At 44.2% G+C, this 24,529-nt stretch overlaps 1 protein-coding gene across 1 annotated transcript; it reads left to right on the top strand.

The window, feature by feature from the left end:
• Positions 1–393: 393 nt before the first annotated feature.
• LOC311000892 (ephrin type-A receptor 4-A-like) lies at positions 394–24,529 on the top strand (the record flags this gene model as incomplete). The annotated part of the gene is made up of 19 exons (XM_083991768.1): positions 394–553; positions 1,262–1,329; positions 3,877–4,074; positions 4,323–4,433; positions 4,845–5,199; positions 14,185–14,340; positions 15,037–15,561; positions 17,018–17,142; positions 17,288–17,447; positions 17,553–17,664; positions 18,496–18,554; positions 18,868–18,981; positions 19,078–19,263; positions 19,348–19,409; positions 19,567–19,776; positions 19,977–20,153; positions 22,516–22,703; positions 22,866–23,051; positions 24,412–24,529. The coding sequence occupies 19 exons, from the start codon at positions 394–396 to the stop codon at positions 24,527–24,529; spliced, it is 3,270 nt and encodes a 1,089-aa protein (XP_083847894.1).

Here is a 24,529-nt window from a genome sequence, read left to right as displayed (position 1 = left end):
AGTGGGATCCTGGCTGGTCCTGTGTGGGGTTGTTGTTGTTGTTGAGAAGATTGAAAGTCACCTCACTATTTTTCAATCAATTTAAAGTGACTACAGTCAGTTCTATACGGGGGTGTGTTATACTAATGCTTTGCACTGCCCCCTGTTTAATCCACAGAGCCTATCAATAAGTCAACCACATGATATCCTTCACTTGACAATATTAGCTCAAATGTGACTCTGGAGATGACACATTGACGCTGACATGGACCACAGCACGGCGTGTTGTTTGGCTCATGCCATTTGAATTAACCATTAAGGGAAGCATCTGAGTGGAAGAGACCGCCCCAGTATCCGCTGCTGCATCCAACTCGCTTTCACACTTGGGTTCATTCACACACTTTTCCCACCGGGATGGAGCCGCTTCAGCCAGCGCGCAGAGCCAACGGGGAGCACGCACGCTTCCACACGTCGGCACACATGGCTGCAAATATACGGCGAACGTTTTCCACCCTCATCTGGATAATTACACTAGTTTCGAGTTCGAGGACGAGGATTTATCCACCGAATGAGGGTAAGTGAGGAGGGAAGCGGTGGTTGGAGATGTGCGACGCGGTCGGGTTTTCCGCTGGTGGACGGTGGGAGAGACGCAGCTGCGTGCGCTCCGTGCGCGTCCCGCAGGATGGGAAAGAGCAGGGCGAAAAATGCATGACACTTGAACAATTCAAAAGTTGGATTCCTGGGAAATTCTCACAGTTGGCGTTTCTTATGGTTTCTGGCAGAGTTGCGCCTCCAAGGAGTTCAGCTACACGTTCTCTCTTTCTATCGCTGTCATGAAAATCTTTTGTTTCTTGGCTATTTTATGGTAAATGGTAATGATGTGGCCACTGTAGTGAACAGTCTAGTTGCGGAAGACTTAGACTATTTCTTATTTATAAGCGGTTAAAGCTCAAAACCAATACTTCTTGGTTGTTTCTTTATGCATGAACCATATTTGACACCTTCAAATAGATTAGATTTAGAAATTATACAAATAATGTATTCATCTGATAATTTTAGTAAGTAATATATTAGTAAGTAATGCACATAAACTGAATCAGATCTGCCTTTGTTTTCCCAAGTATTAGTGGTAATTCTTTTCATAGTGTGATCAAGTCCCTCTAGTGCTACTTGTTTCTCATTGTTTAAGATATATTAAGAATTAAGAATATATTTTTTATTGATATATAGAAGGCTGTTTTCCTTTATACCACCTGTGCGTGTGTGTCAATGTGCATTTTAGTGACCCTGCTGGATACCAGGACAGTGCCAGGAGAGCTGAAATGGGCAGCCAGTCCTTCAGAGGGAGGGGTGAGTGGGAGCCTCTTTTTTTCTTTTTCTTTAATGATTATTATTTTACAGATATGGTCTCTCCTTGGAAAACACTCTCTCTCGCATAAACACAAACACACATACACACTTGCACACACTTAGTCTGGAAACTGTAAATAATCATCCCACAGATTTTGAAATGTGCTGTTGTTCACCAAGCCTAAGTGCTAATATGAGAGTGCTGGCGTTGAGTTTGGCACAAGGAAAGGCATGAACCAGCTTGGTGGTGGGTGTCATTTTTTAGGGATTTTTTACTACCATGCAGTTGCCAAAATGAATCCGTGAAATATCTACTGCATGTCATCTCCTCTCATCTATTCGTACTTTTTATTGTTGGTACATTGTGGTGTGCCATCTATGTATCCTCTCTCTCTCTCCTTCTTCTCTCTCCTCCCCATTCGCTCAGTGTTTCTCTCACCTCTTTGTTGGTTTAAGAGTTATTGGTGAACTTGACTCTTTTTTTTTTTTTTTTAAGTCACCATGCTCTCATTCTCCCACAAGTCACTTGATTGACGGGGTCCTGGTCTGCACGCACTGAGCTTTTCATTACAGGCACCCCCCACCTTCCGCATCCTTTAGTTACACACACACACATACCCACAAAAACACCATTTCTGTATGACTGGGGCAAGTGCAAAGCTTTTTTTTTTCTTCTGACAACTGTGATTTCTGTCTGCTGACAAAGACTCCAAAGGAGACCAGACAAGTAGGCATCATACTCCATGACAGCTTTTTCTGCAGCTGTCTTCCCCACAAAGACACACTCATATACTAAACAACACACAGCACACAAAGACCTAACCATGTGCTCATGCTCATGCGCTTGCTCTTGCTCATGCGTGGATGCTCTTATAGTCACATATACATGGAAGACACATAACACGGAAGAGCCAGTGTCCCGATGCTGGGTTTTCGATAGTCGATACCAATGTTGATGACAAAATGTGATAATGATCTATCAGTCAACATTTAATATATACTGTATTGTTTTTGTCGAAGATGGCACTAAGACAGTAGATGGGAAATAAAAATGTATTGGGTAATGAATTTGATTAGGACAAAGAACATTTTAATTGAGAGTATTTAAGGTGGAATATGTATGAAAATTGAGACATTCAAATCTATTTTTGCATATCTGCCAACATGCACACCAATCTATATGTTAAACTATCTGTGATAAACCAATATCAGCCAATAAGATTGGGCCTGATGACATATCGATCAGGCCCAATTAGACACACGCTAACACACAGAGCTCCCCAGCTCATTCACCCACACACACTCACACACACACTCACTCACTCACACGCACACACACACACACTCTCTCTCTCCCTCTTTGCCCTCTTTCGACATGGTGCATTTAGTGTGTATACAGCTCTCGCTGGTAGGGAGAGAGCAGATTATTATTCAGTGGCAATAAAAAGCCAATTTGGAGTTGGGAGGCTCAGCGGTCATTTGAAGGGTCACAGTACAAGGCAAATAGTCAGCTCTATTGAGATGGATGGTGCAGTGAGGGATGAGCCTCTTTCACTTGTATGAAAATGTGCCTGTAAAAACCTTGGAGTCGCAACAAATCTGAACCACTGTCCAGTGCAGAATATTGATGTGAGAACTAATGTTAGCCTGTGAGGTTTCAAACGATAGTGAATTAGAGCGTGCTTCTCCACGTTTGAAATATACGTGAACTTGCTTTTCTGTATTTATGAGGAATGAGAAGAACATGCTCGTTCTTCTGTTCACCACTTCTGTACGAATATATCTCTGTTAAAGCTTGTGCCTTCAAGGGCTCAAGATTAGATTTGGGTGATGAAGTTTAGGTTGGTTATGTCATCAGTCTCAGTTCCTACCAGCACATGGCAGTTGTGTATCGGTATGTGCTTTTTCAAATATGCACGATGCACCTTTTGCTTTATCCCTTCCAAGCACTACTATGAATACTTCTTCAACATTTGCCTTTTGCACTGAATATTTATAACCGGTATGAGAGGAAATTCGAGGTAAATCAAGGACACTGGCAATAAAAAGGGGCAAAGCACAGGTTAAAAAATCTTGCAACCCAGATAGGATGAGAGATGCACATTGCAAAGCCCAGAGGGAGCTTTGATGAGCACCGCCTTAACTCTCTTCATGCTTGCTGTATTATCTGCAGGTGCTACTTAGGACCGTTCCTGGTCGGTACATTCAAGCACTTGTCAAAAGCTGTAACATCTGAAACTTGAGCGCCAGCAAACTTTGAGAAATACAAGACGCTTCCGTAGTCACACACCTTCTCACACTGTGTACAGTGTGTTTTTTTTTCCTGACTTTTCCTGATCACTTGAAGGCATCACAACTATGCTGACTTAAACCTGCTCTTGAAAGTTGTACCACATGACAGTTTCACAACTTTGACAATTAATATTCACTAATTAATGATCACTTTGATGGAGTATGTGTTGCAATGAAATCGAAAGCCTTCAAAGTAGGAATTTGATATTTATTGAAGGTTCATGTAGCAACGTAATTGTTTGTGTTCACTTGCAGTGGGAGGAGGTGAGTATAATGGATGAGAAGAACATCCCCATCAGGACATACCAGGTGTGTAATGTCCTGGAACCCAATCAAAACAACTGGCTGAGGACAGACTGGATCCCTCGGTCCGGTGCTCAGCGGGTCTATGTGGAAGTCAAGTTCACGCTGAGAGACTGTAACAGCCTGCCAGGGGTCACCGGCACCTGCAAGGTACAGAAAAAAAATGAACAAAGATTTCTTTTAAGAGGCTTGACTTTTTTAACATGTTCACTTTTATGCTAATTACTCAATGGACAGACTGCTGCTAACGGGGCTTTATTATATATTACAGCTACTGATTATTCAAGTACCCTGCCTTCTATAACTTCTAAATGATCATATTAAGAGAAAAGACGAGCTCTGATGATGATAAATAGACATTTTACGCTCTCTTTTTTTCTTGCTCCTTTGTCTTGCAGGAGACATTCAATCTGTACTACCACGAGTCAAACGAAGACAGGGAGAGCTACATCAAAGAGAGCAGCTTCATTAAGGTGGACACTGTGGCAGCAGACGAGAGCTTCACCCAGGTAACACTAATCAACTGAGTCAGCCTTCGAGTTCTTTATCCCTCCTCCACTCACTTTAATTTGCTCTTATCTGGAAAATAAACCCCCTTGGCACTTAGCTGTAATTTCTTTATTTGTTTTACAAGCATTTTTACCTCAGATGTCCATTTCACCATCCCACGCATTTTGGCAGGGAGCTTTTGCTTAGTCCTCACTAAAATAACTTGATTTTAGCATTGTATGCGTTAAAGCTTATTTTACCTTTGCAATCAATAGATGTAAGTCTGGATGTGAGCCAAATGCTGAAAGTGTGAAGATGAGCCATGGTTCAATAGCAACTCCCACTTTAGGTTGAACAAGTAAATTGAATTAATAAGAGATGACACACTTTACTGCACATTTCCTTAATCCATCTCCCGTCTTTCCACCTAGGTGGACGTCGGAGACCGCATCATGAAGCTGAACACTGAGGTGCGAGATGTTAAGGTCACAACTCGGAAAGGCTTCTACTTGGCCTTTCAGGATGTAGGTGCCTGCATTGCTCTAGTTTCCGTCAGGGTTTTCTACAAAACCTGCCCCCTCACCATCCGCAACCTGGCAACTTTTCCCGACACCGTCACCGGGGCTGATACGTCCTCCTTAGTGGAAGTCAGGGGCTCTTGTGTCAACCAATCAGAAGAGAGAGAGGAGCCTAAAATGTACTGCGGTGCGGACGGAGAATGGTTAGTTCCTATTGGTGGATGTCTCTGCAACTCTGGATATGAAGATAAGGGGGGAGCATGTAAAGGTAAGTGATGCAACAGAATTAATTAGCCATAATTTGTTGTTTGTTTTTATGATGGTCTGCCTCCTCTTGCTGTGAGCTCTCCGCTCCCCTCGGGTCGCCACTTCCACATCCCGTGTCTCTGTGAGTAACACTCACTAGTGCTCGACTTAACAAGCTACTCGCTAATGATGGAAAACATTGAAAGAGATTTGGCTTGTGTACTCATTAACACCTGCTTGATGAGCCTGTGGATTGTTCTCATCATTTTCCAAGCAATATGTTTAGAAATTCTGTCATAAAGGGGCACAACGGCCATTTTTGCCATCTGGTCATGGATTCAATCATGCAGTATGTTCAACAACATGGCAGCACAATGTATCCATGTGCATGTTTTATTCTCCACCAATGACTATGATAGTGAATTGGATCACAACTTTGTGCAGTCAGTGTTGATTGGATATAGTTAATAAAAGAATATAAACCAGCAGAACTGACTAGTTTGAACACATTTTAATATAGCGTTCAGCCAGGAGAGAGTTAGCTTAGCGTAGCACAAAGGCTGGGAACAAAGGGCTCTGTCCAAAGGTAACAAAGTCCACCTACCAGCAACTTTAAAGCTCACCAATTAACACGTTATATATCTGAAGATGGCTCTACTGGTTGCCTTGCAAAGGTCACAGTGACAGCAAGCCTCCAGAAGGCTCCTGTACATACACCCCCATAAAACCAGATCTTGTCATTCGTTTTTTATGGAATGTGTTGATTAGTGAGTTTTATGTTTCTGTTTACACAATACAGATTTTTGTTAACTTCTAACAGAGCCAAGCTAGCTGTTTCCCACTGTCCTCAGTATAGTTTCTCATCCGCAGCCTCATTTTTAATAAACAGGCATGAGAATGCTAGGTGTGACCTTCTAACTCCCAGAAAGCAAATCAGTGTACCACTAATCGCTAGCTTGCTTCTGTCGTTACCTCAGCTGTGTGCTGAAGTATCCGGGCTTTAAACATGCGTCATTTAATTCAAATGTTATTTCTGGAAATATCCTGTAAAGCAGAGTGATACATATGGTTAAAAGTCCCAGACTCCCAGTGCTTTAGCGCACTACATCAGCAGTCATGTAAGGCTTCTCATCCTAACAAAAACTGTTGTTTAATATTCAGTATAGTTTCTTCGTTATCTTAAAGATGTAAACAGAGTTTTAATTACTTTAATCTTTTTTGTATTAGACGAAGCTCTCAGGTCTCAGTGTGAGGTGTGCTGTCATAACAACAGCCATCTGGACAAAAATGCCTTTCTATCACTTACAAATCTGGGCTGAACTTTACGGTAACAAATATGCAAGCTGTTCACACCTCTCACCAACATACATGTGGCACGGGTGACGTGTATGTTTGGAAGCCACTGTTGTGATAGTGAAGATTACGACGTGTGTGTGTGTGTGTGAGAAAGTGGGGTGTCTGGGGGACAACAGACTTGGTGGAGACACTTTTACAACACGGCCTCACTCCCCCTTTTCAGGCAAATACACAAGAGACACACAACATGTTCGCTCGCACGCTCACACACACATATGCAGATGGACAGAGACCAACAGAAAGACAGGGGGGAAGCGACTCACTGATCTGCGCCCTCGGTTTTATTTATGAAGCCTATCCCAGCAGGCTAATTGTATAACAAACAGACCCATAATTCAAAGAGAAAAGAAGAGATGCTGGGAGAGAGAAAGAGAGATGGACATAAAGAGAGGGATGCAGTTGGTGCCAGTTGGCGATAAATAGAGAAAAAAAAAACTCGACTCTTTTTTTTGCAATTGGAGCCAAAATTCTCGACGTGACAAACGTTCTCTAAAATCTTCACCCCACTTGCCCCGTTTGTTCCCTCTGAAAAGAGGAGGAGGTTTGCGGGGTGGTCCCAGAGGCCTGAAAGATGTTGCTCCTCAACTAGATTTAGGAGAGACCCTTGACTCCGTTGAACCTCCAGCAGATGTGAGGTGCCATCTATCTATCTGCTGCGCTCTTCTCCGTCTCCCCGCTCTCACTGCCTGTCAGGTTGTTGGCTGGGCTCAGCTGCCTCAGTGGAAATCCATCAAAGTCTGGATGAATACCGAACGCTGCTCAGAGAAAACTCTGACCCTGCAGTATTGGATAGACGCCTTAACGCTTCTCCCATTTTAAGTTTGAAATTCGCAGTGAGAAGGAGAGGGGGAAAAGCAGATAGATTTGCGGGGAGATTTAGAAGATCTGTCTCTCCTCCTGTCACTGGGGTCAGAAGGCTGCTGGATCTTCTGGGCTCACATGTCTTCACTCAGTCAGTACAACAGACTTATGCAGACAGACAGACTGACATAGCTTGGACAGAAACCCTGGTCATTACATGCTGCCTTGATTCTGGACAGCAAGTGTGGACAAAAGGGGAATCATGTCCCCTCACTATATTCTTTGCGGTTGAGAGTTAGATTAAGAGCTCAAACTCCGTTGGCTTATTTTCTACCAGCCACTGCACTTGGTTTTTCTCTGTGTTTTGTAACTGCGGTTGCAGCATTACCAATGTGGTGGTGCAGTATTGTGCACCAGGAAAGTTACTGCCAAAAGTGCAGTAGAAGAAAATAGATCAAATCTTCCTGAAGGAAGTTAAGATCTGATATTTCACAGCTGGTCAAACAGGTCAATTATTCTCATCTGCATCCAAGTCTGTCAGGTTTATGAAAAAAATAATGAAGAAATGAATGTTAGATCTGAATCAGCTGTTACTGTTACTGCAAGGTGAGTTCACGCAGTGTAAACATCACCTGATTAGTACAGAGTATTTATTACGGATGAGATGTGGTCAGTTTGTCAGGTTTGAAGGTACTGCATGAGCACATGAAGTGGAAGGGATGGAGGAGGAGTCAAGGGTATTCAGAAGATTACTGAAAAGCCGATTTTAACGTCACTTAGTATTAATCTTCCCCAAAGACATTTTAAACTACCTGGTTTTAAACTCCCCCATGAGACCTGGAGTAATTGGAGTTTGAAGAACAATGACAAAAGCATAAAACAAAACACAATACTCACAGAAAGTTAAAATTTAGCTGGTGCAGATTAAAAAAGAAATGTAGACGCTAACGTTGATCATTTAATATCGTCTTTAAAATGTCATGAAATTGCAGAATATGAAGAATGTCACATCTCCTGAATTGTTATTTGTTATTATTGTCCCTTTGTCCCTAAAATATGTTGCTTGTAAAGTGTTTGAGCCAGTTGAAGGCTCGGTACAAATGTATGTGTGCGTGCACATGATCAGGATGCTACCTCGGCGTTACTTGGATTTTACACGGCTCAAACTAAAGTATGTTTTTGAGGTGCTGATAAGTGGATGTTGTTCCCTGGTTTGCCCTTCTCTAGTCTTTATTCTAAGCTAAGCAAAGCTAATCATCTACAGGATTCAGTTTCATATTAAACACATATTTATAATTCTGGTTAGAGAAGCAAATGCACATACCAGTATTTACCAAATGTCAAACTCTTACATATCCTTTATTTAATCCACCAAATAGCTATAATCATAGCAAACACACACACACAAATCCAGAGAAGCTAAAATCATAGAAATTATTTATTCATGCTTGTGTTATTTAAGATCTTTGTACAGAGTCAATTGTAAATGTTACCTCCATAGTTAGATTGATTCCTATTTGCAGCTATTTTCCCGATATTTATTCAGCAGAGCTAAATAAAAAGAGCAAAGAGCTCAGGTGCAATAACCACAGTTTGCTTCCGCAGAAATACTTCTGTATTGGTAAAGAGCGTTTTAATAACCCCAAAACTCCTGCTGAATTGAACTGAAGCTAGAGTAGAATTACTTAATGTGGAGAGATGTGAAAAGTTCATTTTCAGTGTTGACACAGAGTAATGAGGATGGAGAGGATGAGAGGAGAAGCTCTGGAGAGGAAGAAGGGATTAGCCGTTGAATGGGGCGAGAGGAGGATTGAAAGAGGGCCACTGACAGCAGAAGGCATCAATGGAGAGCCGCCCCTCCCCTGCTGGGGGTTTGTCATCGGGTGCAAAGGGGACGAGTAGAGGAACACAAGAGAGAGGGAACTCCCCCTCTTTTCTAAACTCCCGGTTAAGACCGAGGTCATGACTGAGCCCGATGAAGACGTCAAAAACTGACTGACAGCCACGTACACATAGAGAGAGAGAGTTTAGCTGCAAAGTGCAGGGTCATGACCGAGGTAGATGAAGACGTCAAAAGTTTGACAGCTGCGATCCGTCTGGGAGGATCGGAAACGAGGGAGGAGAGACGAGAGGCGAGCAGAAGAGAAAGAACAGAGAGAATTTAAAATAATGCGAACGGCTGGAGAGGCGGAATGACAGAGGAGCCTCCACTGGCCTCTTTCTTCTGTCGTCTGATCCCGCTCACTGCCTGGAGGGTTGGAATGTTTTCCTGCGTGTGTGTGTGTGTGTGTGTGTGTGTGTGTGTGTGTGTGTGTGTGTGTGTGTGTGTGTGTGTGTGTTTGCCTGTATGTGTGTGATCCTGTGTTCCCTCCGTCCACACAGATTTCATGGTTATGCTTCTTTCCAACGCACCTGCAGTGTCTTGTCAGCGGCAGAAAGCGTTTGGAACGACAGGGATGAAAAGAGGCAGAGGGGGAAAGACGGCCACAGTGAAAGAAAGAGAGATGACGGAGAGAAAGAGTGAGCGGATGATAGAAAGAGTGTGTGTAATCGTTGCATTCAGTCCCTCTAATTATTGCATCGCATTTCTGGACTCTGGGCATGTTGGATTGCTGATTTAGTTTAGTGTGCTCGCATACATGCATGTGTGTGGTTGTGTGCGCGTGCGTGTATGTGTAGCACCAGTGTACATGTGTGCGCGCTTTATCTCCAATTTTCATCCCAACAACAAAGCCCTCCCTCCCCTCCCATGTACTCACTGTTTGGAGGGGTGCCCGGTAATGCCTAGAAAAGAGTGTGGTGGGGCAAGTAGAGAGGAAAGAGGTGTGTGTGTGTGTGTGTGTGTGTGTGTGTGTGTGTGTGTGTGTGTGTGTGTGTGTGTGTGTGTGTGTGTGTGTGTGTGTGTGTGTGTGTGTGTGTGTGTGTGTGTGTGTGTGTGTGTGTGTGTGTGTGTGTGTGTGTGTGTGTGTGTGTGTATACTTGTGTATGGCAGGTGACAAGGCAGGCAAAGACAGTGGAATGGCCCAAGTGATTGTCTGAGGCAAGCCAAGCCCAGGTGGGGGGAATGGTTTGCATTCCACCATCACAATCAAAGTGTGTGTGTGTGTGTGTGTGTGTGTGTGTGTGTGTGTGTGTGTGTGTGAGGCATTGTGTCCCCTGTCCCAGGTTGTTTTAACGTGGAGGCGGAGGTTTGCCAGCTCCACCGGGCCGTCTGTAGCTATTTGGCATCGGAACAAGCTCTGCTCTGCTCTCTCCCTCTCGGTCTCTCTCTGTCTTGCTCTCATTATCCCTCCTTTCTCTTCCTCAACTCTCCTCCCTGATCCCCGGTCAGGGGGTGTGGGGGGGGGGGGTGCTGCTGGGTGTTCTGAGTGCGATTCGGGGGCAGGGGGGGTGGAGGGTATTGTTGTGGAGCTCCTTTCACATGCTAATGTTTGCACTGTTGGCTTTGGCCTGGCACACACATACACACACACACACACACACATTTCTCTTCAAACCTCCAGTTTTTTGTGAGTATTTAAATTTAGACGAACTTAAAGCTGCGGCTTCCGCTGAGCACACGGAGGGTTTTAAATGCAAAAACCAACTCCGAAGAGATGTGAGATATGAGATGAATTTGGCACCAGACGACACAGGACTGTCAGTTTGATTTTTTTTTTTTTTTGTGGGAGGCAGGCGGTCGCTTCAATGAAGACGTACAGCACGGGGAAGATAAGAATCACTTCTTCTCTCCAGTATTTCCGTGGGCTTTAATTAACAGGGCACGACCCCTGTGATTAATAGTGTCCCGCCTTCTCGTGTGGCAGTCTATCAATCCATCCACCCATCCGTCAATCTGTCCCTCCCTCCCTCCATCCATCACAGAGACAGGTGTCAGACTGAAGCGGTCAGGGGTACTTCCTTCTATCTACAACTCTCTGCTGGCAAGGAACAAGGGATGATGACAGATAACATGGGGTCAAGGAGAATACACACACACACACACACACCGACACACACGCAGAGACGCATACAGTATGCCGACTAGGCTCTTAGCCGGATTCGCAATGAGCTGCATTTGCATTTTAGGTAGCAGAAGAATGCATATGCAAATGCCGACAATGCTGATAGTAATCAAAGGGCACCTTCCCCTCCGTGTCTCTGCCTCCTCCTCACTGTTGTTTTTCTCTTCACCTCTTTATCTCGTGCTCCTTGTCAGTCTCTTTCTCTCGCTGTCTCTCCCAGTCAACCTTCTCCGTCCCTTACTTTTCTCTTAACTTGTCTCCGACAGCTCAGCAGCTGATTTCAGTGTATTTATTGGCCTCCTAAGAGACACACACACATCTTACCCAAGGTTTTCACCTCATCTCATCAGGATGTGTGTATGTTTGTCACCATGTCCCTCTCGGTAGCGTAGGGTTAATGTCGGGTTAATGACACCCTCATGAGCTCTTATTCCAGGTCAGTTGCACTCACCCCCCCGGTGGAAAGCAGCGCTAAAGAAGACACAAAAGGCTACAGACAGAGAACAGAGACATGAGAGGGCACTGACGGAGGTTTATGGCTTCAAATACTTGCTCCTTTCTTTTCCCCTTCTTTCTCTTCCCTCTCCATTCTGTCCTCTGTGTTGGAGACGAGGTTAGAGGACTGGGTGGGACGGGAGACAAAGGCGGATTCCTACCCCCCAGCAGAGTCTTGTTGAGCCCCGTAATCAACCTTTAAATCCTTAGCAGGTCAAATACTTTCTCTGTGTTTTTAATTCCCCCTCTTTCCCGTCCGTGGCTGCCTCACCTACTTTGATGATTAAAAAACAAAGGAATGTGCAGAACAGCAGGAGAATGATAATAACACCGTCTTTCATGTTGCATTTGATGGTATCAGCTGACACAACATGATGAATCATTCACCAGATGAAAGTCGGCCCTATCAGCTGTAAACGTGTTTATGAATTTACAGGTTTCGACGACAGGTTCTCAGCCACGCGTGTGTGTTTCCTGCGCGGCCTCGTTCGAATCTGGTGTCAGTATCGGACTATCAACACCACCAGCTTCAAAGCTTTCTCACAGTTTGACACTTAGAGACTAGAGGGATATATGGAGATAGAGAAAGAGCCAGCTAGAGACACAAAGCCATATAAGTGGAGGTCGAGGAGGAAGTGCACAGGGAGAGAATGAGGGAGGTGGTGAAAAATGTGAAAGGCAGGGTGAGCGAGTGTGTGAAAGCACAAATCTATAGAGGCTCACACAGATGGGGCAGGATGGTCGGTGTGAGTAGATTACAGAGGAGACTTCCTCTCTCTCATCTACTGATGAGTGTGTCATAAAGCATCCTGACACACTTGAACACACACACACACTATTCCCACATTCCAATCCGCTCCCACTGGGATGTCTTCATCTGCCTTGGAAATGTGAAAGAAGAGAGTCGGGAAAGATGGTGGGATTGAGGAAGGGGGATGAATAGGGAATGATGATGAAAAAAAGGTGCTGAAAAAATGATTGCAGTTGAAACAAATGAAGGATTTCCTCCTGAAATTAAAGAGAGAAAAAAAATGGTTCCAACCAGCCGCGCTTTGCCATCTCTTTTGCTTCACCAGTGGATGTCAAGCAGTATAATTATGCACTCATTTATTGTATTGTTACTCTGTCAATGCATGAACTCCTTGGTATACAGAGAGATTTCTCTCCTCCACTCCCCCTGTCTCTCCCTCACCCTCTCTCTTTCTCTGTTTCTCCTCTTTCATATATTTAAATGTCAATTATATTTGTGTGGGCTGCCGGCACTGTGGAGTTTTGATGTATTCATTTCCAGTGTTTCTAGTTTCTGTGTGTGTGTGTGTGTGTGTGTGCGCACGCGCGCGTGTGTGGGAGCTGATCACTAAGTGTTCTTTTAGGTGTTTCTTTCTTTGCTCATCAAAATCAAAGATAAAAGAAGTCCAAGTGCTCCTCCTCCTCACGTTATATCTATTTCTCTCTTTTGATTTGGCTTTAAATGCATTTCTCTTTGGATGCAAATGTCCAGAGAGAAAATCTTGCCTGGGCTTGATGGAGTCAATCCAGGAGATGACACAGATTGTATCTAGGGTCAGAGGTCAGCTGACCTTAAATCAGTGTTGACTACACTGCTTGTAACCAATGTCAGGGTGGACTCACCACCTACGTCATGAAATAATAGCAACGTTCAAATCTCAAAATTTTACAAAACCTAAATTTCATCCATGTGTAGAAACACAAGACTGCATCATACCACTTAGATTTCCTTTCCCTGCTTAATTGATTGTTTGCTCTTAAAGATGTCAGGAAACAGCTGATCAGAGCTTCACAGACCCAGAGATAATCAATTCAGCATCATAAGAGACTAAGAAAACCAACACATTTTACATTGTTGCTTTTCTGCTTAATTATTTTTTAATTAATCCAAAATGTTGTAGAAAAAGTGTTTATCCTTAATCGATCAAACAAACAAGACAACCTTCTTCCAGAGGACAATTAATGTATGCACTGGTGCCCACTCATTAAATTGTTCTCCACAGCACCAGCAGTTGTTAAAATCTCATCAGCACAACTTTTAAAAAGTTTTGTGTTTAATTTCAGTTTTTTTGTGTTTGTCTTAAGCAGCATGATGAGTAGATGTCTTTTTTTTATTGACTTTTATCAAAGCCAATTCTCCAGGTTATTTGGTGTGGGGTTGTGTGAGGTGCTTATCGCCAGTGTTTTACCAGCAGCAGATCTGGATCAGTGTGGTCCCAGTTTGAAGGAGCAGAAGTTGAGCAACGAGTGGCACGACCACATGTCCAGTAACCTTTATTGTTCTCTCTGTAAAGTGGAGTTTTTAAATCAGCTTGGTCCTCTGTGTCTCTGTCTCTCTGCAGCCTGTTCTGCTGGTTTCTACAAAGCCAGGTCGTCAGATGCAGGATGCTCCAAGTGTCCTCCACACAGCCACTCGCTCAGAGACGGGGCCACCGCCTGCGACTGCCACTCTGGATTCTTCCGCGCTGACAGTGACCCTACCTCCATGGCCTGTACCCGTAAGAACATACACACACACACACACACAAAGTCACACATACTGGGGAAGACAATGCAAGAGTGAAAACACAGACAATATGTGTGTGTGCATAGCTTGCAAATAAAAGCAAAAAAAAGCGCTCCCATTGTTTTCCAACCTCTCTATCTCTACCAAACAGAGGGAGACACAAACTTGACTGAATGCCACCTCTGTTTCATGATCCCGTTACTTATGACTAAGCTCCCATCTACATCCTGTCTGGGAGTGATAACTTAAGACATTGAGAAGTGAATGAATGTCCTGTCTCTCTCCCTCTTGCTCCTTCTCTCTCTCTCTGTCTTACTCTAAGTCTGTGAGTAGGTTCTGTGTGACAGAGTTGGAGACCTCGGTCTGTGTGTCGTAAAACTAATTATGCCTATATACAGCACATGGTTTCCTTGGCCTGGGAAAAATGAAAACACACATGTACGCACGCACACACACACACGTACACACACACAGTATCTTAGATACACACAAAAAAAGAGATGCCACAGAGGAAAATATCCAAACCATCAAAACCATCTCTGAACATTCTGGTTTTCAGACTGATGCCAGATGTCTATATCTCACCCACCCACCCATCTACTCCGATTTTCCCTCTTTCTACTATGGAATATACACTCCATGTGGTTGGTTTTTGTTCACTTTCAATTCATCCTTTTCTCCTCCTCAGAGCCACCCTCAGCGCCACAGCAGCTCATCTCGGTTGTGAATGAGACCTCGGTGGTCCTGGAGTGGGCTCCCCCTCGCCGGCTGGGAGGGCGAAGTGACACCAGCTACAGCGTGGAGTGTCTCATCTGTCAAACGGGCGGCCACAGTCACAGCGGCAGTAAAGCCCTCCTCCCAAGGAATCGCAGCATCACCCAGCCCGAAGCTCAGCACAGCTCCTCCGGCTTGGGGATGCAGGCGGACCAGGGGATTGTGGGATCCGAGGTCCAGTCAGGGAGAGGCGTCTTCCAGAGCAGACCGGTACCCGAAGATTACCCGAGACCCGGCTCGCAGCTCTGCCTGCCCTGCAGCTCCGACGTGCTCTTCTCTCCGGGCCAGACCGGCCTGAAGACCAGCAGGGTGGTGGTGAGCGAGCTGAGGGCCCACACACACTACATCTTCATCGTGCACGCGCTCAACGGGGTCTCCCAGGCCAGCGGAGTGGGGGCAGCCCAGAGCGTGTCGGTCACCGTTACCACCAATCAAGCTGGTGAGAAGGAGAAGTGTGTTGTTGTGTTACCGTGAATGTGTTTGTCAGATTGTTGACTGTTGCAGTAGCACAAAATCTGCTTATAGATGTTGTCTGTAAGTGGGTCAGCACAATGCAGACTGCTGCTCCGTGCATGTGGGTCCACGGGGAGGGAAGGCCCCATGAGTACTGCTCAAAACTGTGGAAGCATGATCTGAACACACTCTGTTTGTAGTTATATATGAACATGATTACTGCAGAATCCAGTCTCAAACACTTTAGTGCGGCAAAACAGTGACCGCTGAGGAATTTTCATTAAATATTCCAAGTAAATGTATTAAATAACAGAAATATTACCTTAGTAACTTCTAAATATAAATGTGATTCTTAAGTCATAGTGTGTTTCCAGAATGTGATTTAGAGAAGTAGTGAAAAGTACATTTTATAAAGAAAAATGAACTGAATTGGCTCAGAGAAGCCGCTCTGTATTTTCCGTAGATGTGTTTTCAATTTGCTCTGGTTATACAATACTACAATTGATTATAGTAGAATAAAGCTAGAATAAGGACACATCAATCCTTGATAGCAGTTTCTCTATTAACAACGGCAACATGACACTTTTCCTCTTCTCCTTATCTCTCTCGTACAATCACTGTCATAGTTGCCATAGTTATTCATCTGTCCTCCTACACCTAACAACAGCTGGATTAATTAAAGGGGCGTTCTCTTGAGGATGTCAGTAAGCATTCTTAGAAATGTAAATCACTGACTTAAATGCAAACAGCGAGAGTAGATACAACGAATACGTCAGTTAGAACACTACAGAGCAAAACTGATGACACGTGACGGCCTCGGTGTGTTCAAGTGCGGCTTTTTTTTTTTCCTTGACCACGGAAATGTAAAAAAAAAAAAAAAAAAATCATTTGGATTTTTATGGTGTGTTTCATTTTAGTTGTGAAGGCGTCTGCCGGTGTGTGGCGTTTCCTCACACATGCTCTCCATTAGTTTTTTCGGCGTGCACGCTCTCACTTTGCGTGCTGCTTTTACATCTCAACTGTCATTGCTTCAAAACTTTATGGTGGCATTCAGAAACAGACACACCTGCATAGTCCCCAGGTTCACCCCGGGGAAATAACTTTGCTGTGTGGTTGCACAGCACGAGAGCGTGTCAGGGGGGATGTGTCACGTCCAACCTGCACCACCATATGGCCCCCATATCATATGAACTGCTACAAAGGAGGAAAAACACCATAAAGGGCTGAAAAGACTGAGGAGTGTAAGAGGAGAGAGAGAGTGTGTGTGTTTCTGTGGAAGAGGCAGGAATGAGATTTGGGTCAGTTCTCAGGTGCGCAGGGTCAGTGGGATTGTTGACAAACAAGCGCCACACATACCATTGTCCTGTCGGTACACCGTGTCGTCCCACAGAGTTGCACCGCTGTGGCTGAATTATCTCTTTCGATCTTTCCCTCCCTTTCAGCTCCGTCTCCGGTGTCGTCCATCCAGGCCACCGATGTCACCAGGCACAGTTTGTCGTTGTCGTGGCAACAGCCGGATCGACCCAACGGGGTCATCTTGGAGTACGAGGTCAAGTTCTATGAAAAGGTGAGCCGCCGGCGGGTTAATGCAGCTCAGGCAGCTGCATGGAATGTCGATATGTGGGCACGCTGTTTGTGTTCTACTGATGGTGAAGATGGATTTGCAGTCAGGCGCTGAAAAGGCTCCCGTCTTTTTTGTCCCTTCTAATCAGGATCAGAAGGAGAGGTCCTACCGCATAATGAGGACCTTCTCTCGCAGCGTGGATGTCACGGGTCTCAACCCCCTCACTGTGTACGTGTTTCATGTGCGCGCTCGCACCGCTGCCGGATACGGAGAGTACAGCGCTCCGTTTGAATTCTCCACCAACTCAGGTATTATGACAACAACGTTCAGTGATTTCAGATGAAGCTTGTTTTTAGTTTGTATGAAGAAGTTGTAACTTTCAGTTTGGTGACTTTTGTGCCCTTTCCTGTTAGATCCCTTCCCTCTGATTGGTGAAGGCGTCAACTCAGCCTTCCTGCTGCTGTCTGTCAGCGGGGTTGGAATTTTACTGCTGATATCTGCAGCTGTCTTCATCATTAACCGCAGGTACACACACACACACACACACACACACACACACACACACACACACACACACACACACACACACAAGTACACGTAGGCCTATATAAAAGCTTTCATACAGGCGGGTGTGCACTCCTGCTGGCTTGTTGTTTGGCTTCAAGTTTCCCATCAGTGCATCACTAACGTCAACCTGTGCCGTGTCTGTCTTAACTACTGCTTTTGACCAAACTGCCACATTGCACACAAACAACACACAGTTCCCCTGCTATTGTGTGGCTAAATAATGTGTGTGTGTTACCTGGAGCTTTTAAAGGGGATTAGAGTGGAGACAGTGATAATCCCTTTGTCCCTGACTTGTCATTACTGTCTTTTCACCAACACAGCTTGTGTGTCAGCTTCCGCTGGCATGCACACACACACAAGCTTGTGCGAGTGCCCATACACATGCACAAACACACTTGCAAACACACACACACACGTGCTCAGCCACAAAGGTGTTTTTGACAGTTTCTTTGTTTAATGGAAAACACCTTTTATCTTGCGCTACCTGAGGCGTCGCCCCTCCTCCCGCTCTCCCTTAAATGCTTTCATCTGCTGCAGCCCATTGCTCTCTGTTCTCATTGTCATCGCTCTCATTGAGGCAAATCCTGAAAAACCCAATAAATGTACTGCGCTGCTGGAGAGACACACACCGAGTTAAAAAACAGTGTCACAAATATGCTCCTTTGTCAGTTCCCTTAACTGCAGATACCACAATATAAACATGTGAGAGGAGAAAAGGAGTAGTTACAGGAACACTCTGACACGCTCTGTATCTGTGTTACATGTCCATCATTTCTTATGTCTCATCAGGAGGAGCAAGTACAGTAAGACAAAGCAGGACTCAGAGGAGGAGAAACATCTTAATCCAGGTAGACCACACACACACACACACACACACACACACACACACACACACACACACACACACACACACACACACACACACACACACACACACACAAACATGCTCTAAAAAAAAGGATGGAGACAGATGGATGCTCTTTTTCTCCTTCCTCTTTTCAGTCCACCTGCACACATCATACACACATACTGCCAAAGACATTTACATAACATACGCAGCAGTTACACAACTCTTATTTGTCAACCTCCTCTGCATCCCTCCTTCTCCTTCTCCTCTCTCCTCTCCTCTCCTCTCCTCTCCTCTCCTCTCTTCCACGGCAGGGGTCAAAATATATGTGGACCCGTTCACCTATGAAGATCCTGACCAGGCCATCCACGAGTTTGCCAAGGAGATTGATGTTAGCAGCATTCACATTGAGAGGGTTATTGGCATGGGTAAGCCTGGCATTGCTTACACACACACACACACACACACACACACACACACATGCTTACTTGGCGCTGACTTGGCTGTTCCCGCTATGCGTGTAGGAGAGTTTGGGGAGGTGTGCAGTGGTCGGCTGCGCGTGCAGGGGAAGAGGGAGATCTACGTGGCCATCAAGAGTCTGAAGGCGGGATACTCAGACAAACAGAGGAGGGACTTCCTGTCCGAGGCCTCCATCATGGGACAGTTTGACCATCCAAACATCATCAGGCTGGAGGGTGTCGTCACCAGATGTGAGTTGTAGCAGAGTTTGGATTACAACTTAATGTGCAGGTTGTAACTCAGGTCGTAATATTTATAACTCTTTACCTGTTTAGGTAAGCCACTGATGATCATCACAGAATACATGGAAAATGGATCCCTGGATGGATTTCTTCGTGTATGTACAGTTTACTGTTCTGTCTTTTTCTGTTATGAAACAACTATGCATTTAGTTTTGAGTGTACTGAAAATGTACAGATACATTTTACAGATTCTGTAGATGTAGGTGTCCAGGCTGACCTGCTCTCCTCTCTGCGCAAATTGAACCATTTCAGAAACACGACGGCCAGTTCACGGTGATCCAGCTGGTCGGCATGCTGCGCGGCATCGCCTCAGGTATGAAGTACCTGTCAGACATGAGCTACGTTCACAGAGACCTGGCAGCGCGGAACATCCTGGTCAACAGCAACCTGGTGTGTAAGGTGTCGGACTTTGGCCTGAGCCGGGTTCTGGAGGACGACCCAGAGGCTGCGTACACTACGAGGGTAAGACGCACACAGAATAAGTGTACACAAACAGACGGGATGTGAGGATATACTGTACAGGAGACCTGCTCTTCGGCTCTTGAAGTGAATACTTCAAAGCTGTTCGAGCATCTTTCACACCCTAATCACGTCTTTAGTGCACAGATTCATTTCTATTATTCACTGAACCTGTTTGAACCAGTTCTGCATGTTTGTTGTAGGAGGCCACTGGCACTTACCTTTCTCCTGGAGGGAAAATCCCCATCAGATGGACGGCACCAGAGGCCATAGCCTACAGGAAGTTCACCACAGCCAGTGATGTGTGGAGTTACGGTATCGTCATGTGGGAGGTGGTTTCATACGGAGAGAGACCATACTGGGACATGAACAACCAGGATGTGAGTAATTTTTATGATGTCTAACCTACATGATGTAGTCAAACGAGTGAAATTTTGAATTTCTGTGTATATTTATGAGTAAAACTTAAATATCCTCCCGTTAGATCACCTTCAATAAGGAAGTAAAAACCAAAGTGGCTGCACATGAAATCATAATAAAAATCTGATTCTGTACACGTAGTTAGTCAAAGTAGCCGAGATCTAATGAATGTTTACACCCTTTCTAAAAACTTTTACATGCATTTGCATTTTAAAATATGTGGTTCATACTAAAAGACTTCAGTGGGGCTTTGTTTAAAAACCACCTCCTTGCTCTCTGTTGTGGAGATATGTCTGTGAAATATTAATAGTGAAGTTGACGAGTAAAATGTTATCAGAACTGAAAGGGAAGATAATAAAAGATATGAAAAAAAATCATGTTGGAATAAAAAGTTCCCTAACGGTTAACAGCTCAGACTGTGGGCACACTGACAGCCAGCAACATTAACATCAATTACAGTTTTCATTAGACATAATTTGTGTGCTCTGACTTTCTTGAGAAGTCAAATTAAACTTTTACATCTGTACAGTCCACAAATTGGATTTAAATGAAGCCCATTTAAATGGCTGAATAAAGAAACAGACAGCACGTCTTAAGAATATTTTGAGCCTGTATAACTGTACAAATAAACTCTGTGTGATGTACAACAGTCTGACCCCGAGGCTTTGACCTCTGCACCATTAAAAAGTTATAAATTTAGTTTTTCAAATCTGAAAGGGCAGAAAGCCAGGATTTTTTTTTCAACCCATCACAGCACATTTTTTTATTGAAGATAAATATTTAGACTTCATAAAACTGACAAGAAATTGCTGCTCAGTGTTATCCCTCAGCCATGCACACACACTTTATACATTTAGGGGTGATTTACTTCTGAAGAGTTTCTGAGATCTGAGCAAAATTGCTGGGTCTTTGCTATCAAAGCTTGTTAAGTTTGAGCAGGTCAAAGAGCCAGTCTGGCATATGGAAATTTTCAAACATGATTGATTTCATCTTCCACACTTGTGCAGTCTAAGAAAACATTCCTGATGAGATGTTCTAGACATTTTATCCATCTTATTGATGTTCTTTTGCCAGATCAAATTAGTATACACCGAGCTGCTCTTTTTCTTCTTTTTTTCATCTCACTTGTTTCAGGGAAACTCTGGAATTGACTTGTGTCTTACTACAACTAAATCATCTTATACCTCATGTTTATATGCAGCTTCTAAGGTGTAATCTAGTTACACACTAAGGCAAGTTTTGAGTATATTGTGTTTTCATGAGATATGTTTTAATTGGCTTTATTTCTGGGTATCATTGATCTACAGTGCAGGCCCACAATGCAATGCACACAGGGAGTAGAGGAGCTGCTCACAGCTGCAAAAAATTAGTGAATTGCAGATGGTGGTGAGACAATTCTGGAAAGATCCTGGAACACAACAAGAAAGTAATAAATCTTTGGAAAGAATGTTGCTTGCTTCCCTCTTGTTTAATTAGCAGTTGTTGTTTTTAAGATGAGGACCATTTTTTCTCATTTCTTGCACCAATAAGTACTACTTAGTAAGATTTGTTCATATACTTACTGCAAAAACAGTACACCGTGTCAGTTACTGTGTATAGGATTGAGAGGAACTTGTCATTGTTAGCAAGATAGCATGCTGATGTTAGCAATTAGCTCAATGAGCTAAAGTACAGCTTCATAGAGCTGCTGATGTAGCTGTTGGAACTGCCTACTAACATACAGCCTACTACAGACTCGGTGAGCATCACTAAGATGACTCTTCACACTGAAATGAACAGCCAGTCTCCCTGAGTGCATTTATCACCAACCAGCAGTGACTGGCAGGGCCTTGAAAGCTGGAAAGGCTGAGTTGTAAATCTTCACTGTAGCTTGATTAAGTTTATTTTTTTCAGGCATGACTGTGACCATGTCGATGTCTAGTGTGTGGTCAGTTTATCTAACTAATGCCTGTTTGTACATCTGCTGCATTGTTTTCGGAGATTTGGGGAGAGCAGCTGGCTGGGTTTACTGTACCTCTGAAGAGATGCTAAGCATTATGGGACAGTTGAGTATGTTCCCTTAGCTCACACAGTGCACAGTACTCAGGAAGTCTTGTTAATCTAGAATACATCTGGGCATCGCACAAGGACACAAAATCCTCGCACTGCACAGATCGATGCACTTCCTACTCATTTTGGCGTCTTACCTAGTGTGAATAGTACATTAGTAGGTGGTTCCTACACAGCCTCAGTCTTTGCATCCTGTGCTGTACTTGTGTAAACTCATACCTTTGGATGCACGCTGATAAAAATATCAAACCTCCACCTCTATCGCTCCTGTAGGTGATTAAGGCGATAGAGGAGGGCTACCGCCTGCCGGCTCCGATGGACTGTCCTGTGGTGTTGCACCAGCTCATGTTGGATTGTTGGGAGAGGGAGCGAGCGGAGAGACCCACCTTCAGCCAGATACTCAACATGCTGGATAAACTCATCCGTAACCCTGGGACTCTGCGCCGGACAGGAGGAGACAGGTACACGCTGACTGTACACATAAGCACAGGGAGGGATACATGAATAAAGCCACACTCACACTCACCTACACACGTTTCAACCCTCATCATTCCTTTATGATTTCACACTTCTATTTGTGAACCACCACCAACGTGCTTTCTTCTCCCTGGCTGTGTTTACAGACCCCCACCCACCATGCTGGAGTCAGGGGTGGGTTCAGAGGTGTGCGTGTCAGTTGTACCGGAGGTGTGCGTGCCTGAGTGGTCGGTGTGTGAGTGGCTGCAGTCTATCGGCTTGGAGAGGTACAGAGACACTCTGGCGGCAGCAGGATACACCGGCCTCGACAGCCTACTGGCTCTCACACACCAGTAAGTGTACCCCCTTCTGAAAATGGATTAAATAGTTCATTTTAGCATTTACTCATCAACACTTCTCAGAGCGAAACCAGCAGCAGCATGAAAACAAAAGCTTATTTCTACATCTGTCAATCGAATTCATTGCCATTGTGACAGTCTGACACAGGGAGGAATAAATCTTACTTCTTTTGGCTTCATATTAACACATGCATTTTATAGCATTACACAAAACCTGTCTGTGATAAAGAGATATTTTAATTTTGGGATGTGTTTTTGACACTCTAGGGGCTTCAGTATATTTCAAATGAGCTAGTTTGTAGTTTGTTCATACAGTATGTGCTCTGAATGCCCACACACCATGGTCTGCTGCCATAGAGATAGGTGATAAATGGTATATACAAGTATACATGGGGATAAAATCGTGCATAATTTTAGACATGGCATTGCTCTCAGTTGTTCATCCAAAGAGCTGCTTGAAGTCATTTTATGAGAACAGGGGGAAAATGCATACAGTAGCTTAGAAATAACTTACTGAGAAATTCTGCACACTTTTCTTATCTCTGCACACTTGGCTGAAATTTCCAGTGTCAGAAAGGTGTGTGTGGTGGAGGTTTCAGACGCTGTAGGATGATCCAGAAGGCTGCTGCCTCCTCTACAGTTTATCAAGATGTTACGGCACTTGTACTGTATAAAACCCATTTACTGAGCAATGTGAGCAGGGTCCTATTTTGTATCTTCTATCTGTATTTTTATTTAAAATGTAACTTTAAGAAACTAACTGTGAATTTGAAGCATATAGCCATACATCTCCACTGTGACTCAAAAGCACTTTAAACACACAAAAGAGCCATAGTATGGGCCACATATTCCTCTACTGCAATGAATATGGCTCTTAAAGTTTCATGTGAAACTGCAGCGTAACTGCATTTCCATGTTACTGAGTGGGGATGTGGTTTCCTGTTAATGTTGCTTTCCTTTGTTGCCATGTTCTTTGATGTGTTCGAATAGCTCCGAATGACAAGAGTGGTCTACAGTACAAAGGCATAAACTATATCTGGCTGTGGATACAAACAAACAACTTGATATTATGGTTATAGCTTAATTGGTAGACAGGGTTGGTAGTTAAATGACCCAGATGTGTCATTGAGCAGAAACTGAACCCCACACAGCTCCTCGTGTGTGTGTGTGGGGAAACGTGAAGTCCCCTGCTTGGATGATAGTGTCTCCTAAATGAATGTAACACTGATTGTGGTTGTTGTTTTCATGAGATTGGGGATAATAATAAGAGAAACCCCACCCTGCCTTATCCTTCAAATGCTGCACGTTGTAGGTTTGCGTGTTTGAACATGTGTCTTTGTCTCTGCACCCACAGGGAGATGGACAGACTTGGAATAATCACACCGTCACACCAGGACATACTAATTGCTAGTGTGCAACAAGAAATGTTGTCTCAAATGCAGCACATGCAACACACAATGGTTCCAGTCTGA

The sequence above is a fragment of the Trachurus trachurus genome, assembly GCF_905171665.1.
Source record: "Trachurus trachurus genome assembly, chromosome: 17".
In the NCBI taxonomy this organism is placed as follows: domain Eukaryota; kingdom Metazoa; phylum Chordata; class Actinopteri; order Carangiformes; family Carangidae; genus Trachurus; species Trachurus trachurus.
Note: the sequence above shows the minus strand (reverse complement) of the source record. Positions and strands in the feature narration are given on the sequence as shown.